General features: G+C 41.1%; 1 protein-coding gene across 1 annotated transcript in view; it reads left to right on the plus strand.

Annotated features, from left to right (window-relative positions):
• Positions 1 to 11,826, plus strand: part of NYAP2 (neuronal tyrosine-phosphorylated phosphoinositide-3-kinase adaptor 2) — a 325,661-nt gene that overhangs the window by 1,713 nt on the left and 312,122 nt on the right. The window contains exon 2 of the mRNA XM_004701652.3: positions 10,700 to 10,938. Within this exon, the coding sequence (XP_004701709.2) occupies positions 10,718 to 10,938 (221 nt within the window). The 5' untranslated portion in view covers positions 10,700 to 10,717. The remainder of the gene's footprint in view (positions 1 to 10,699; positions 10,939 to 11,826) is intronic.

Consider the following 11,826-nt stretch of genomic DNA (forward strand, 5'->3'; position numbering starts at 1 on the left):
TTAGAAAAAACCCTCAACCAGTGGCATTTTGCATGGATCCTAATATGAGTGGAAAGAGTCTTTTTGGAGCATCGGCAGATCACACCATGACAACCTGGAAGGTGGGGGAGATACCAGCTTTCGGATGAGGCTCCGATAACACAGTCCTGTTCAACTTACTCATTTTGGAAAAGCAGGCAGTGAGGAAAAACTCATTGCAAAGGAATCTGCTTTCTAAGAAAAAAGCAATCACTGTCTTTGTAGTCACTTCCACAAGCTTTCTTGGTATAACTTAGACATTTCCCATGTTGAACAGAGAACAGCTGCATTTCGATGCCACTGAGAATGAGAAATCAGTATGACCATTGGGGGTGGGCGTGGAGCCTCATAAGCAAACGAAGTGAAATTACAGGACTCAGTTTTGACAGATCATAAGATTTTCCGCAGAAAAAAATTTTCACATGGTTTTCATGGGTTATGCATTATAACCAGAGATCTATCCTGTTGCTTTCAGCCTACACAAAGTCAGCTAATTGTCCCTATTAATTTGCATATTCATTTTGCATATGTATAGGAGGACTGCTTAAGTCAATGCTTTTATTTCCATTTATCTCATGTTTTCACAAAAGTCCAGGCACACGGATAAAATGCAAAAGATCTCTTTCTCCTGATGGTCAGAAAAAAAAGAATAGTCAGATTGACTTGCAAACTTATTTGATGGGATCAATGCTACTGAACAACATTTGATTCTTTATTTCCGAGGAGAGAGGACATTTGGAAAAATGGGAGGAACAATTACATTTTAATAACTCAAATTCTAATAGCTTCCTCACAGTATTAAGTCAGGTATGATTTGCAAATGTAAGAACTAAAGATTTGGGAAATGAAAGCCTTGCCCGGTGCACACATGAATGAAAATACACCAATGCAAATGCAACACCTATACACTTTCCATCAGAAAATGGATTTACTTGTGTAAGTTGTGTTGTTCCTTAATCAATAGCATTATAATAAGAGGGTAAGATAGAATTTAGTAATAACATCACAGAGAGTTAATGGTTGGCTTATATTTAAAGACTTTAAAGAATTTCTTACTGAATAACTAGAATTGAGGAGCAATCCGGATTTCCACCCCCCACCCCCCACCCCCACTCCCATACCTTTATCTCCCAGTGAATGTGACAAATGAGCACATAGTGTGGTCTTTATAACTTTAAGTCTTTAGGGAGAGAACAATTCCACTTTGGAAATTCTAGATAAGCTGTCTAAGAGAGAAAAGAGCCAATGCCCAGGACAGGGAGAGTAGACTAATTCCTTCAGGTGGTGTTCGTTCGTATGCAGAGAACCATGCATTTTGTAAATGGGACTAAATGGTCCATCCTATGGGTCTTCCTGGTACACACATCTGCTTGAGCTGATTCTGATGGAGCCAGTGTAGTTGATCCCATAGTGCGGGGTATCAAACTGAGGGAAGGACATGTTCTGAATATTAAGAAAAATAAATCTGTACACATGTGTGTAAAGTAAACTGACATGTCTAATATTTATCTGATTCCTTCTGTATATGAATATCTGTTCTCCAACAGCCTGTAATTAAGCACATGGTGTCTGTACTCCAGACGAACCTAAACTCTACACCCTTCAGTGTCAAATTAAATACTCTCTGGTAGAATGTGAGGCTGCACAAAATTGATGCCTAGATTTACACATGGAATCACCCACATAAATGTGGGAGTGTACTTAATAGTTTGTTTCTACAAATACTTGCTTTACAAAATGCTCCCAATATTTTTGATTCGTTTTTTTGTTTTACCAATAAACGCTATATGGTGTTCCATCCTCTTGGGTTCCATGGATAGAAGTAGCGGTTATAGAAAGGTAGAAAAGAGGTAAATCTTTACATGTCTACGGATTTCACTTGGACTTTTAAAATTATGTGTTTTTAAGGAGTCCTAGAGTACTGCTAAGCAGCCCTGTTGGTGTAGTGCTTACCCATTGGGCCTGTTATTTGCAAGGTCAGCAGTTTAAACCACCAGCATACAGAAGAGGCTTTCTACTCCCATAAAGAGTTACAATCTCAGAAACCCCATAGGGTCACTGTGAGTCACAATCGACTTGATGGCAGTGAGTTTCTTATTTGGTTTGAGTACTGCTGGTTGGTAAGCATTCAACCACTAACCATAAGTCTCATGGTTCAAACCCATCAGCTGCTCTTCAGGAGAAAGATGAGGTTAGCTACTCATATGAAGACCTACAACCTTAATGGCAGTGGCAATATCTATATTTTATTCTCTAAAAGTATATACAGTAAATATTTTCATTTCAGAAGAAACAACTGTGAAGAAAAGTAATGCTACATGAAACTCCTAGCTCAGCATTGGTGAAATACAGTGAAACTAAGAAGATTCAAAGGAAATATGAAAAGTGATTAATTTAATAAATAGCAAGATGTTCAGTGCTTTAAATATGTTCTGAATCCAGGTACTTTACATTGGGTGCATCCTGGCTGAGTAAAGTTTGAAACTCTGGGAAACGCCATACTATTTTACACTTACTTTTGTGAAGAATGTGGTCCAAACTCTGAGTAACCCTACATAGGGTTTCTAAGACTGTAAATCTTTCCAGGAGCAGAGTGCCTCCTCATCCCCCACCCCAGGAGTAACTGGAGGGTTCAATGCCCCAACCTTGTGGTTAAAAGCCCATCTCTTTACCCAACAATGCCAACAGGATTCCTTCAGGGTGTGGTCAGCAGGAAATAAACCAAGGAAGGGAACTAATAAAATGGAACATAGCAATTCACTATCTAATTGGATTTATGGCAACACTTGTAACATATCAGAAGTGTACTGGCTTTAAATGTGGCAGGCCAAAAATGAGACCAAAAAAAGTCTCATGCATGCACAGTACAGCTGGGGAAGAGAGACGTCAAGTGAGGGCATGGACACAATCCTGTGTTGTAAGGATTTCGTTCTCAGTTATTTCGGGTGCTTTCCCAGAATTCCTAACAATTCATAGTCAACACATGAGTGGTATTGGCAGATAAGCATCTGTACTGACATTGAGAAGCACATTCGTTTGAAAGACTCAGACCAGAAAGTCCAGTGGATTCAGGAGTAAGGTCAGCCACACAGCTAGGTGAGACTGGCTGGTTCAGAGTCAGCCTCGAGAGCTTTGGGGATTGGACAGTCCTGGCACACACAGGCCTGGGAAGAAGAGGCGCCGGTGTGCCTTCTCCAGCCAGTGGCTACCAAGAAACAGTGAGGCCTTGTGTTATCTAAGTTGCTAGTAGTTTCAAGAGACTCTGGAGACCCAAATGGTTGCATGAAATTTCCCATGTTGTAAATGTTGGCTAATCATTCCAAGGGGCCAGAGAAGCTCAACAAAACTTGCATCATTTAGATCAACAACAAGCAATTCAAAGAAAATACATTGACCCGGTGGATGACAACCAGAGATGCCACTCACTATTCCAGAGAATGCCATGGTTTTAAATTATTTTGAGTAAAAGTATCTGCAGATGCCCATCCACTGCCATTGAGTCAATTCCAACTCATAACAGCCCCCAAAGACATAAATAAACCATTGATTTTGGGGGCTTTCTAAGACTGTAAATATTTAGGGAACAGACAGCCTCCTCTTTCTCCTCAGGACTTGCTAGTGGATTTGAACCACCAACCCTGATGTTAGCCGGCCCTGGGTAACCCACTGTAGGCATCAGGACTCTTTGTCTGTCGACACCAAAACCCAAATCAAACTCATTTCCTTTGAGTTGATGCTCACTCATAGCAACAGTCCAGGGCAGAGTAGAACTGCCCTGTGAGTTTCTGAGATTGTAACTCTTTAGCAGAGTTGAAAGTCCAGTCTTTTTCCTGTGGAGAGGCTAGTGGTTCAAACTGTGGACATTGAGGCTTGCAGTCAAACTCGCCAATCGTCACCACCAGTCCTTGTCCAGAAAAGCCAAAGTTCCCCTTAACTTGTATCCATTCTGTTGCCATGAATATTCTATGTGCTATTTTGAAGTCAGGTAAGGATTACTACAGGGGCACTGACAGTACAGAGATTACAAATTTAACTGCTAATGGATAGATCCGTAGTTCAAACTCACCAGCTGCTCCACAGGAATGAGCAATTACAGCATGCTTCTGTAAAGATTAAGGCCTTAGGTAGCCTATAGGCCAGTTTTACTCTGTCCTATAGAACCACTGTAAGTCAGATCAACTCAGAGACACACAACAAGGAGGTAGACTCTTCTATTCACCCTGATCTAGTTAGAGGTATTACCGTATATACTTGAGTATAAGCCAACCCGGATATCAGTCAAGACACCTAATTTTACCCCCAAAACTGCATTAAAAATGTGCTGAGAAACTTGGGTTATACATGAGTATATATGGTACCTATCATGGAGATAGCACGGAGGTACCTATCATGCTAACTATCATGCTGTCTGGTAAGTGTTGAACTACTGACTATAAGGATGATGGTTCAACCCTACCCTTGACACCATGAGAGAAAAATGGGGTTATCTGCCCCTCTAAAGATTTACTGCCCCCCAAATCCTTCACAGGGTCACTATTGGGTCAGAGTCAACTCTACAGCAGTGTTTTAAGATGCTCACATTAGGAATCAGGTTCTCAAGACTATGTGGTTGCCTTTCAAGGGCCAGAAATTAACTTAATTGAGTAGACACCAGTCAGGATGCAGCCAAGTATTTGGTGGTCTAGAACATACCTTTCCAACATCTATTTTAGTTATAGATACAAATGTTTGAAAGAGAAGCACATTTATGATTACATTTGTCTGTGGGTTCTGACTGCATCTGACTGTGGGAGCACTTACAATGATGCAGATATTTAACGTCAGTTCCTATCTCCTTTATGGAGGTCATGAATGAGTTCATATATAATTCAGTTGCCGAAGAATCACTTTGGAAGGATGGAGAGCTAAGATGTACTAGATGATGGCTGGTCCATGGCCCATCTGTTCCCAACCCTTTATTTTTTTGAAATGTGGAAAGTGTGACATAAAAGATGACTGACTCCCCTACAGGTATTTGGTTAGGGAATCACATCGATTGACCCTTTCTTGGTCACCCTTTGTATAACTGTGAGGAAGAAAGCTGAACTGCACTAAATATTCTGCTCATCTCCATCTATGATGAAGTACACTTATCCTGGTTGCAGCTCAGCATTGGGAATCTGGTGCAAAGCATCTAACAGCAAAGTTATCATGTGATGTCCCGTTGAGTCCAACGCCTTGCAACCTCCAAAGAATCGCCCGGGAGAAGGCTATCAGGCATGGTAAAGTGCAGGGGCAGACAAAAAGAGGAAGGCCCTTGACAAGATGGATTGGCCCAGTGGCTGCAACAATGGGCTTAGACATAAGAACAATGGAGTGGATGGCGCAGGACCGGGCAGGGTGTGCTCTGTTGTACATAGGGTCGCTACGAGTTGGCACAGACTGGACAGACTCACAACAACAATTTGCAACGTCATGTATACAGAACTGTGTTCCATACAGTGTTCAATGACTGCTTTTCAGAAGTGGAGAGTTAGGTTTTTCTTCTTAGGTACCCCTGGGTAGACTTGAACCTGCAAATTTGGGGTAGTAGACAAGACCATAGTAATAATTTAAAACAAAGGGAAAAACCAACCTATTATGAGTCGAATCTCATTCATTGCAATGCATAGCTTCCAGGTTTGTAATCTTTATGGAAGCTGACTGCCTCATCTTTTTCCTGCAGAGCAGCTGGTGGGTTCGAACTGCCCATCAGCTTGCAGCTGGACCCTTAGCCACTGTACCAGCCAGGTTTGCGTTAAACCAGAATTCAGTGTCATCAAGTAAGTCTGACCCATAGTGACACTGTAGGGCAGAATAAAATGACTTCATAGGTGTGTTAGTCTGGGTGGTCTAGAAAAACCAATTCATAGACACTCATATGTGTATAGGAAAGAGTTTTATATAAAAGAGCAATTGTATATTGAGAAAACATTCCAGCCCAGTCCAGATCAAGTCCGTAAGTCTGATATCAGCCCCTATGCCTGATACTGATCTGGAAATTCCTCTTTAGACTCACCCAGCTCATGCAATGATGCCTAATGCAAGAAGATCACAGGCCAGTGGGTAGAAAGGTCTTGTGGATCCAGCGGCATTTGAAGCATCTCAATGTAGGCCTGGGTCTCCTCGTGTTTCCACCAGCTCCAGGGCTTTGGCTTCATCAGCGTAGCTCCATGTTGCTTGTCAGCAGGAAGATGAAGCAGAGAGAGTGTGTTTCCTCCAGGGAGGAAAACAAGAGCTCCTAGAATCCTCAGGAGAAGACCATGCCCACACAGAAGCATCATTGGCTATGACCTGATTGACAGGGTAGACTCCACCCCTTCACGCAAGTTGACAGGAGATTATGTGACTGCCACAATTCTGAGACTGCAAATCTTTGCGGAAGGAGATAACCTCATCTTTCTCCCTCAGAATGGTGGTGGAGTCAAACTGCTGACCTGTGGTTAGTAGCCCAATACACCACAAGCACTCAAATTAGTAAACAATAATTGTCCTCTCACTTATTAGGTAGTTTCATATTGGTGTGTAGTTTCTAACTAGATCTTCATAATCAAATATACAGAGAAGTACAATTATGATCTTCATTTTAAAGATGTGTACATTGATTGACACTCAAACAAAAACCAAACTCACAACCATCAAGTCAATGCCAACTCATAGTAACCCTATAGGACAGAGTATAACTGCCTCCTGTGAGTTTCTGAGACTGTAACTGTTTATAGGAGTAGAAAGCCCAGTCTAGCTCCCTCAGAGCTGGTTAGTGGTTTCGAACTTCTGACTTTTCGGATCTCAGCTGCCTCATGTGTGACCACTCCAAAAACAGGGGTCTTCTGACACTTGAAGAGGCCAATTAATTTGCCCAAAGGTGTAGAGGTCTAGAGCACCTAATTGGGACTTTCAGGCCACATTGCTTGGCTCAGTTAATAACTTTCAGAACTGCTTTACAACCTCTCAACATTACAAACTACCTGCTAGACGTATCATGCTTGATAGAGTCTAAATCCATTTTTAGACCTCCCTGGGTGGCAAATATGGCCAAATCCTCTAGCAGTTCCGTGGCACAGTGGTGAAGCACTCACCTGCAAACTGAAGGGCCAGACTTGTGAATCCACCAGCAGCGCCACAGGAGACGGATGCGCTAGTCTGCTTCTATGGGAAACGCCGCCTTGGGAACTCCGCGAGGCAGGACTACTCTTGTCTCAGGGTTGCTATCAGTTGAAATCCACTTGAAGGCGTGGGTTGGGTGTTGATTTCGTTTGTTTTTTTGTGAAGCGAAATTTGGTTGTTTGAATCTAGTGAGAAGAAAAGCGTGATGATCCGCTTCCCAAAGACCCCAAACCCCAAGCCTCAGTGCCAGCCACGGAGTGGATTCTGACTCACAGCAACTCCATAAGACCGGGTAGAACTGCGCGTGTAAGCTTCATCTTTCTCCTCTGATGTGGCTTCTGGTTTCAAACGGCTGCCCTTTCAGTTAGCAGCCCATTGCTCACACTCTTTACCCCACCTCGGCTCTACTTTACACACAAGGGGTTAACATCAGTTGGGTCAACTTGAATGCAAGGAGCTTTATAAGTTTGTTTTTGAAATCTCTATGTAGTTGTTGAAAAGTATTCCTAATAACACTCAATAATAGTGGCGGTAAACCATGACAAACTAGTGAATGCCTCCACTCTCAACTTAATCAATGCTTCCCTCCAGTCTCCACTGTGAGGAGGAGAGGGCACTTTTGGGCTATTCTGCTTTCCTCAGTGACTAGTTTAAATTAGCTGCTCAATGAACGCTTGAATAAATGAATAATCAAAGAATTCATTCCTTCTCTGATAGGAGCCTGTTTACCGCAGTCATCCAAATTACATTGCTCAGAAACTTCACTGAGGAGCCCTGATCGATCTGTGGATTAAACATTGTCATGATAATGGCACAGTTGGTGGTTCAAGCCAACCAGCTGCTCTGCAGGACAAAGATGAGCTGTCTGCTCCTATACTTAGAGCAGGGATTCTCAAAGTATGGGTCGTGACCCTTTTGGGGATCCAATGACCTTTCACAGGGGTCGCCTAAGACCATCAGAAAACACATAAATATTTCACAATAATAATTACACATTGTTTTGTGATTAATCACTATGCTTTAATTATGTTCAATTTGTAACAATGAAGATACATCCAGCATATCAGATATTTACATTACAATTCATAACAGTAGCAAAATTACAGTTATGAAGCAGCAAGGAAAATAATTTTACGGTTGGGTGTCACACAACACGAGGAGTTGTATTAAAGGGTTGCGTCAGTAGGAAGGTTGAGAACCACTGACTTAGAGTCTCCTAAACCCTGGGTGTAGGGTTGTTCTGAGTTGAAATCAACTCTTTGACAGTGGAAGCTTTATGATTCTATGGTTGATTTTATCTCAGACATTTTCATCTCAATTTCTTTTGAAACCTGATAATGCCAGGTGTCGTAGTATAAATACCTTCTAATACTTTTATTTTGATATATTTTTCTAAACAAAAATGATTTATATGAAAGATGATTTAGGGAGATCATTAGATTCCAGAGGTAGACAATTAACCTTGCATGTGTAATGTTAAACTGTGGGGTGGACTGCTGGTGTCCTTTGGATTGAAGGGGAACAGACTAAGACGGGTTTTGTAGAATGCCTTACACGGTTGGAAAATATGTCTTTTTTGCTCTAGGACAGAGTGGGAGTGAGCATCTTCCTTCCTGAGGCATTGCCTCCAGAATCCATGTAGGACTGGGCTGCCTGGCTTAACTGTGGTAGAATTAGTTGCCATAACATTATGTAATTTTTTTATTATTATTAACCTGAGCTCACACAGTGCTGAAATCCTCAGTAGTGTTGAAACCCCAGTAGTAACAATGGTTTCGTTTCCTAAGAAATAAACCCTTGTATTTTTTTCATCAAATGTTCAAATCTTCTTTAGCATTCATTTCCTGCTCCTAAGTATGTCCACCACTTAAACACCTGATCTGATTGGCTGGTATTAAAATACAGTCCAATACATTAGATAGTTGGAATTAAAAGGCTGTTTCACATGCCAGTAAGTACATTAAAGCTTAAAATCAAGCCAAACCTAATAAAAAAAGAACAACTGAAAAATCATGAATCAACAAATAATTCTTTTACCATCTATTTTTAACAGGTCACACAAAATGAGGAGCACATTCTTACATTCATAAAGAGCTTCAAATAATATATGGGTTGACTGAAAGCAGAAATGCTAATTCATTCTGATAAGAACTTAAGTTTCCATAGCTACGATCAGGTTATAGAACATGATTATACTTGTAAAAAGTATCAGAGTAGAAATAATGGGTAATTGCAAAAGAAAAAAGCAAAGAAAGACTGGCGCTTCTATATTAACCAGCAGAACTGATTGTTTCAAAATACCTTGTGAGATTTTAGAGAAAATTAAAGATGAAAGGATGACATAACTTGTAAGTGGCAACTTTTTCCCCCCTTCTAATGGACTTTGATGTTGATTTTTCTATCTGACTCAAACATGTCAATATTACAAGGAATATTCAACTGAAAACAGCAACTCTTGTTAAGCTTACTGTGTAAAGAGTACACTTTCATTCTTTTTGAAAAGTAGGTTGAGGAGGGCCTACTCATAGAACCTTTGACTTGGTGGATTTAGAAAACTTACTTCCAGGAAAACATGCTTTCATAGTGATCATGCCTCCATGCACATCCGCACCTCACACATGACCATTTCTGACAAATTTCCTCCCACACATTTACTATGGTAACATTAGTTAACGTTGATCACATGTGCTTGATTGCCAAGCTCTATGCTGAATTTTTTATACTCATCACCTCTGCTAATCTTCATAACAACCTGTGTGGGGACTATTCTTGCCATCAGTTTACAATTAACAGTCAAGTGTAGAGATTGAAAGTCATACGTGTTTTGTGTTATGTGATTTTGGTTTTGTTTGCTCAAGAATCTTGTCTATCGTTCTGATTTTAAAACCTTCCAGTGGTGATGATATGCCAGTTACCACTGTTGGCAATTCCTGACTGGTAAAGATTAGCTTTGGTTCCAGTGATCTATGGTGCTGAGTTAACCATTATAGAACACCATTCCAGAAAATAATTGGGGGAGTTCCTAAAGGAATCTTGCCTAAGACAAATCATATTAGGAATGTGTATCTACTTGATTACCAATATATTGTACATGAATAATTCAGAATCATAAATATAATCTACAATGAAAAAGCACACAAGACCCTCCTTGCCAAATACTTATATGATTCTACCTGGGATTGAACATAAAGATCTTTAGGGCCATTAGAAAGAAGTGAACCATGAATCTGATATAGCTTATTGTTTATAGGGATGGCATTCTGAGACCACAGAATCATGGTTCCAATCATTTAAGTCAAATCTTTATCCTCCAGCACAGATATTACACACCCTGCTATCTTCCAGTGCAAGAACATTGCGAATATTGCTACTTTGAGACAGTAGTTGCTACTCAGACAACACTCGTATTCACTAAAAATGCTCTGATTGTTGGTAATTTCTAATAAGACATAGTCTTGGAATAAATTCCAACATAAGCACTAGAGACTTCTTTGGGATCATCCACGGCACTTTGCTTTCGCCCTCGATGAAGGTACGCTGTGTTTTCATTCTGCAGGAAGCGCTCGTCTCACACATGATCTCCTCCAAGATGACGAGCTCAAACCCCGAGGAGGACGCTCTGGATGCATTTCTGCAGTACATTGAGGACCTGGGCATGAAGGCCTACGATGGCTTGGTTATTCAGAATGCATCAGACATTGCTCGCGAAAACGACCGCCTGAGAAATGAAACAAATCTGGCCTACTTGAAGGAGAAGAACGAGAAACGCCGGAGACAAGAAGAAGCAATAAAACGGTAAGTGGTCCAAGTTGTGCTTGCATGGGAATGCTGTCGAGCTGTGGCATGGTCACTGGTCATGCACGAGCTTGGCCAGGTTGGTGATCCTGAGGAGACAGTGTGAAAGTGGTACCTCCCTTGGAACCAAAGCATCATCTGCGCTGTTGCCAGGGTGCTCGCCTGGGTTGACAAGTTTCTTACTTGCGGATCATGCCTACCTAGGAAGATGCAGATAGGAGGGGGAAAGAATTCCATTTCCACCAATGAAAAGCTCTGACCGCAGAACTCTGGATGAGGAACAAGAGAAAATACACACACATACACTCTCTCTCTCTCTCAAAGGCAAACTTAAAAGTCCAAACTTTAATGGTTCTTATTTAGAGTTCTTATTTTATAATGGACTTTATCTTCTGTCTAGATTATGCCCAAGACTCATTAAGAATTAAGTGACCTCTGAAGGGACGTGGGACCTTCAGTGTGTATTCTCTTTCAAGAATTTCATGCTCGTGCATGCTTTGTCTGGTACTAAATGTTCTGGGTTTGTTGAAATGAAATGAGTGTTGTATGACAAAGCTTGGAAGCTACAAGGAAACTGGAGTTTCCCAAACTGAGGTTCAGTTTCCTCTGGCACTGAAGGGAAGAAACATGATAAATATCTTTTGATTTTTTAAAAAGTGCTTGAGTTTTGTTGTAGTGCTTTCAGTCAGTGGATGTGTGTGTGTGTGTGTGTGTGTGTGCTTTCCAGAGATAGAAGTCGATGGGATCCTCATGCTGTGCTTGTTAGAGTTCTGTTTCTTTCATGGAGACCGTTTGCAAAGTGCAAATATGGAGAACCTAGCAAACCAATTTATAACAATTAGCTGGGCAACTGAGCACACGTAGTTACGATATATTTCGATGGTCAGT

This window comes from Echinops telfairi, unplaced genomic scaffold (genome assembly GCF_000313985.2).
Source record: "Echinops telfairi isolate 266 unplaced genomic scaffold, ASM31398v2 ScPeMD7_3;HRSCAF=10, whole genome shotgun sequence".
Classification (NCBI taxonomy): Eukaryota; Metazoa; Chordata; class Mammalia; order Afrosoricida; family Tenrecidae; genus Echinops; species Echinops telfairi.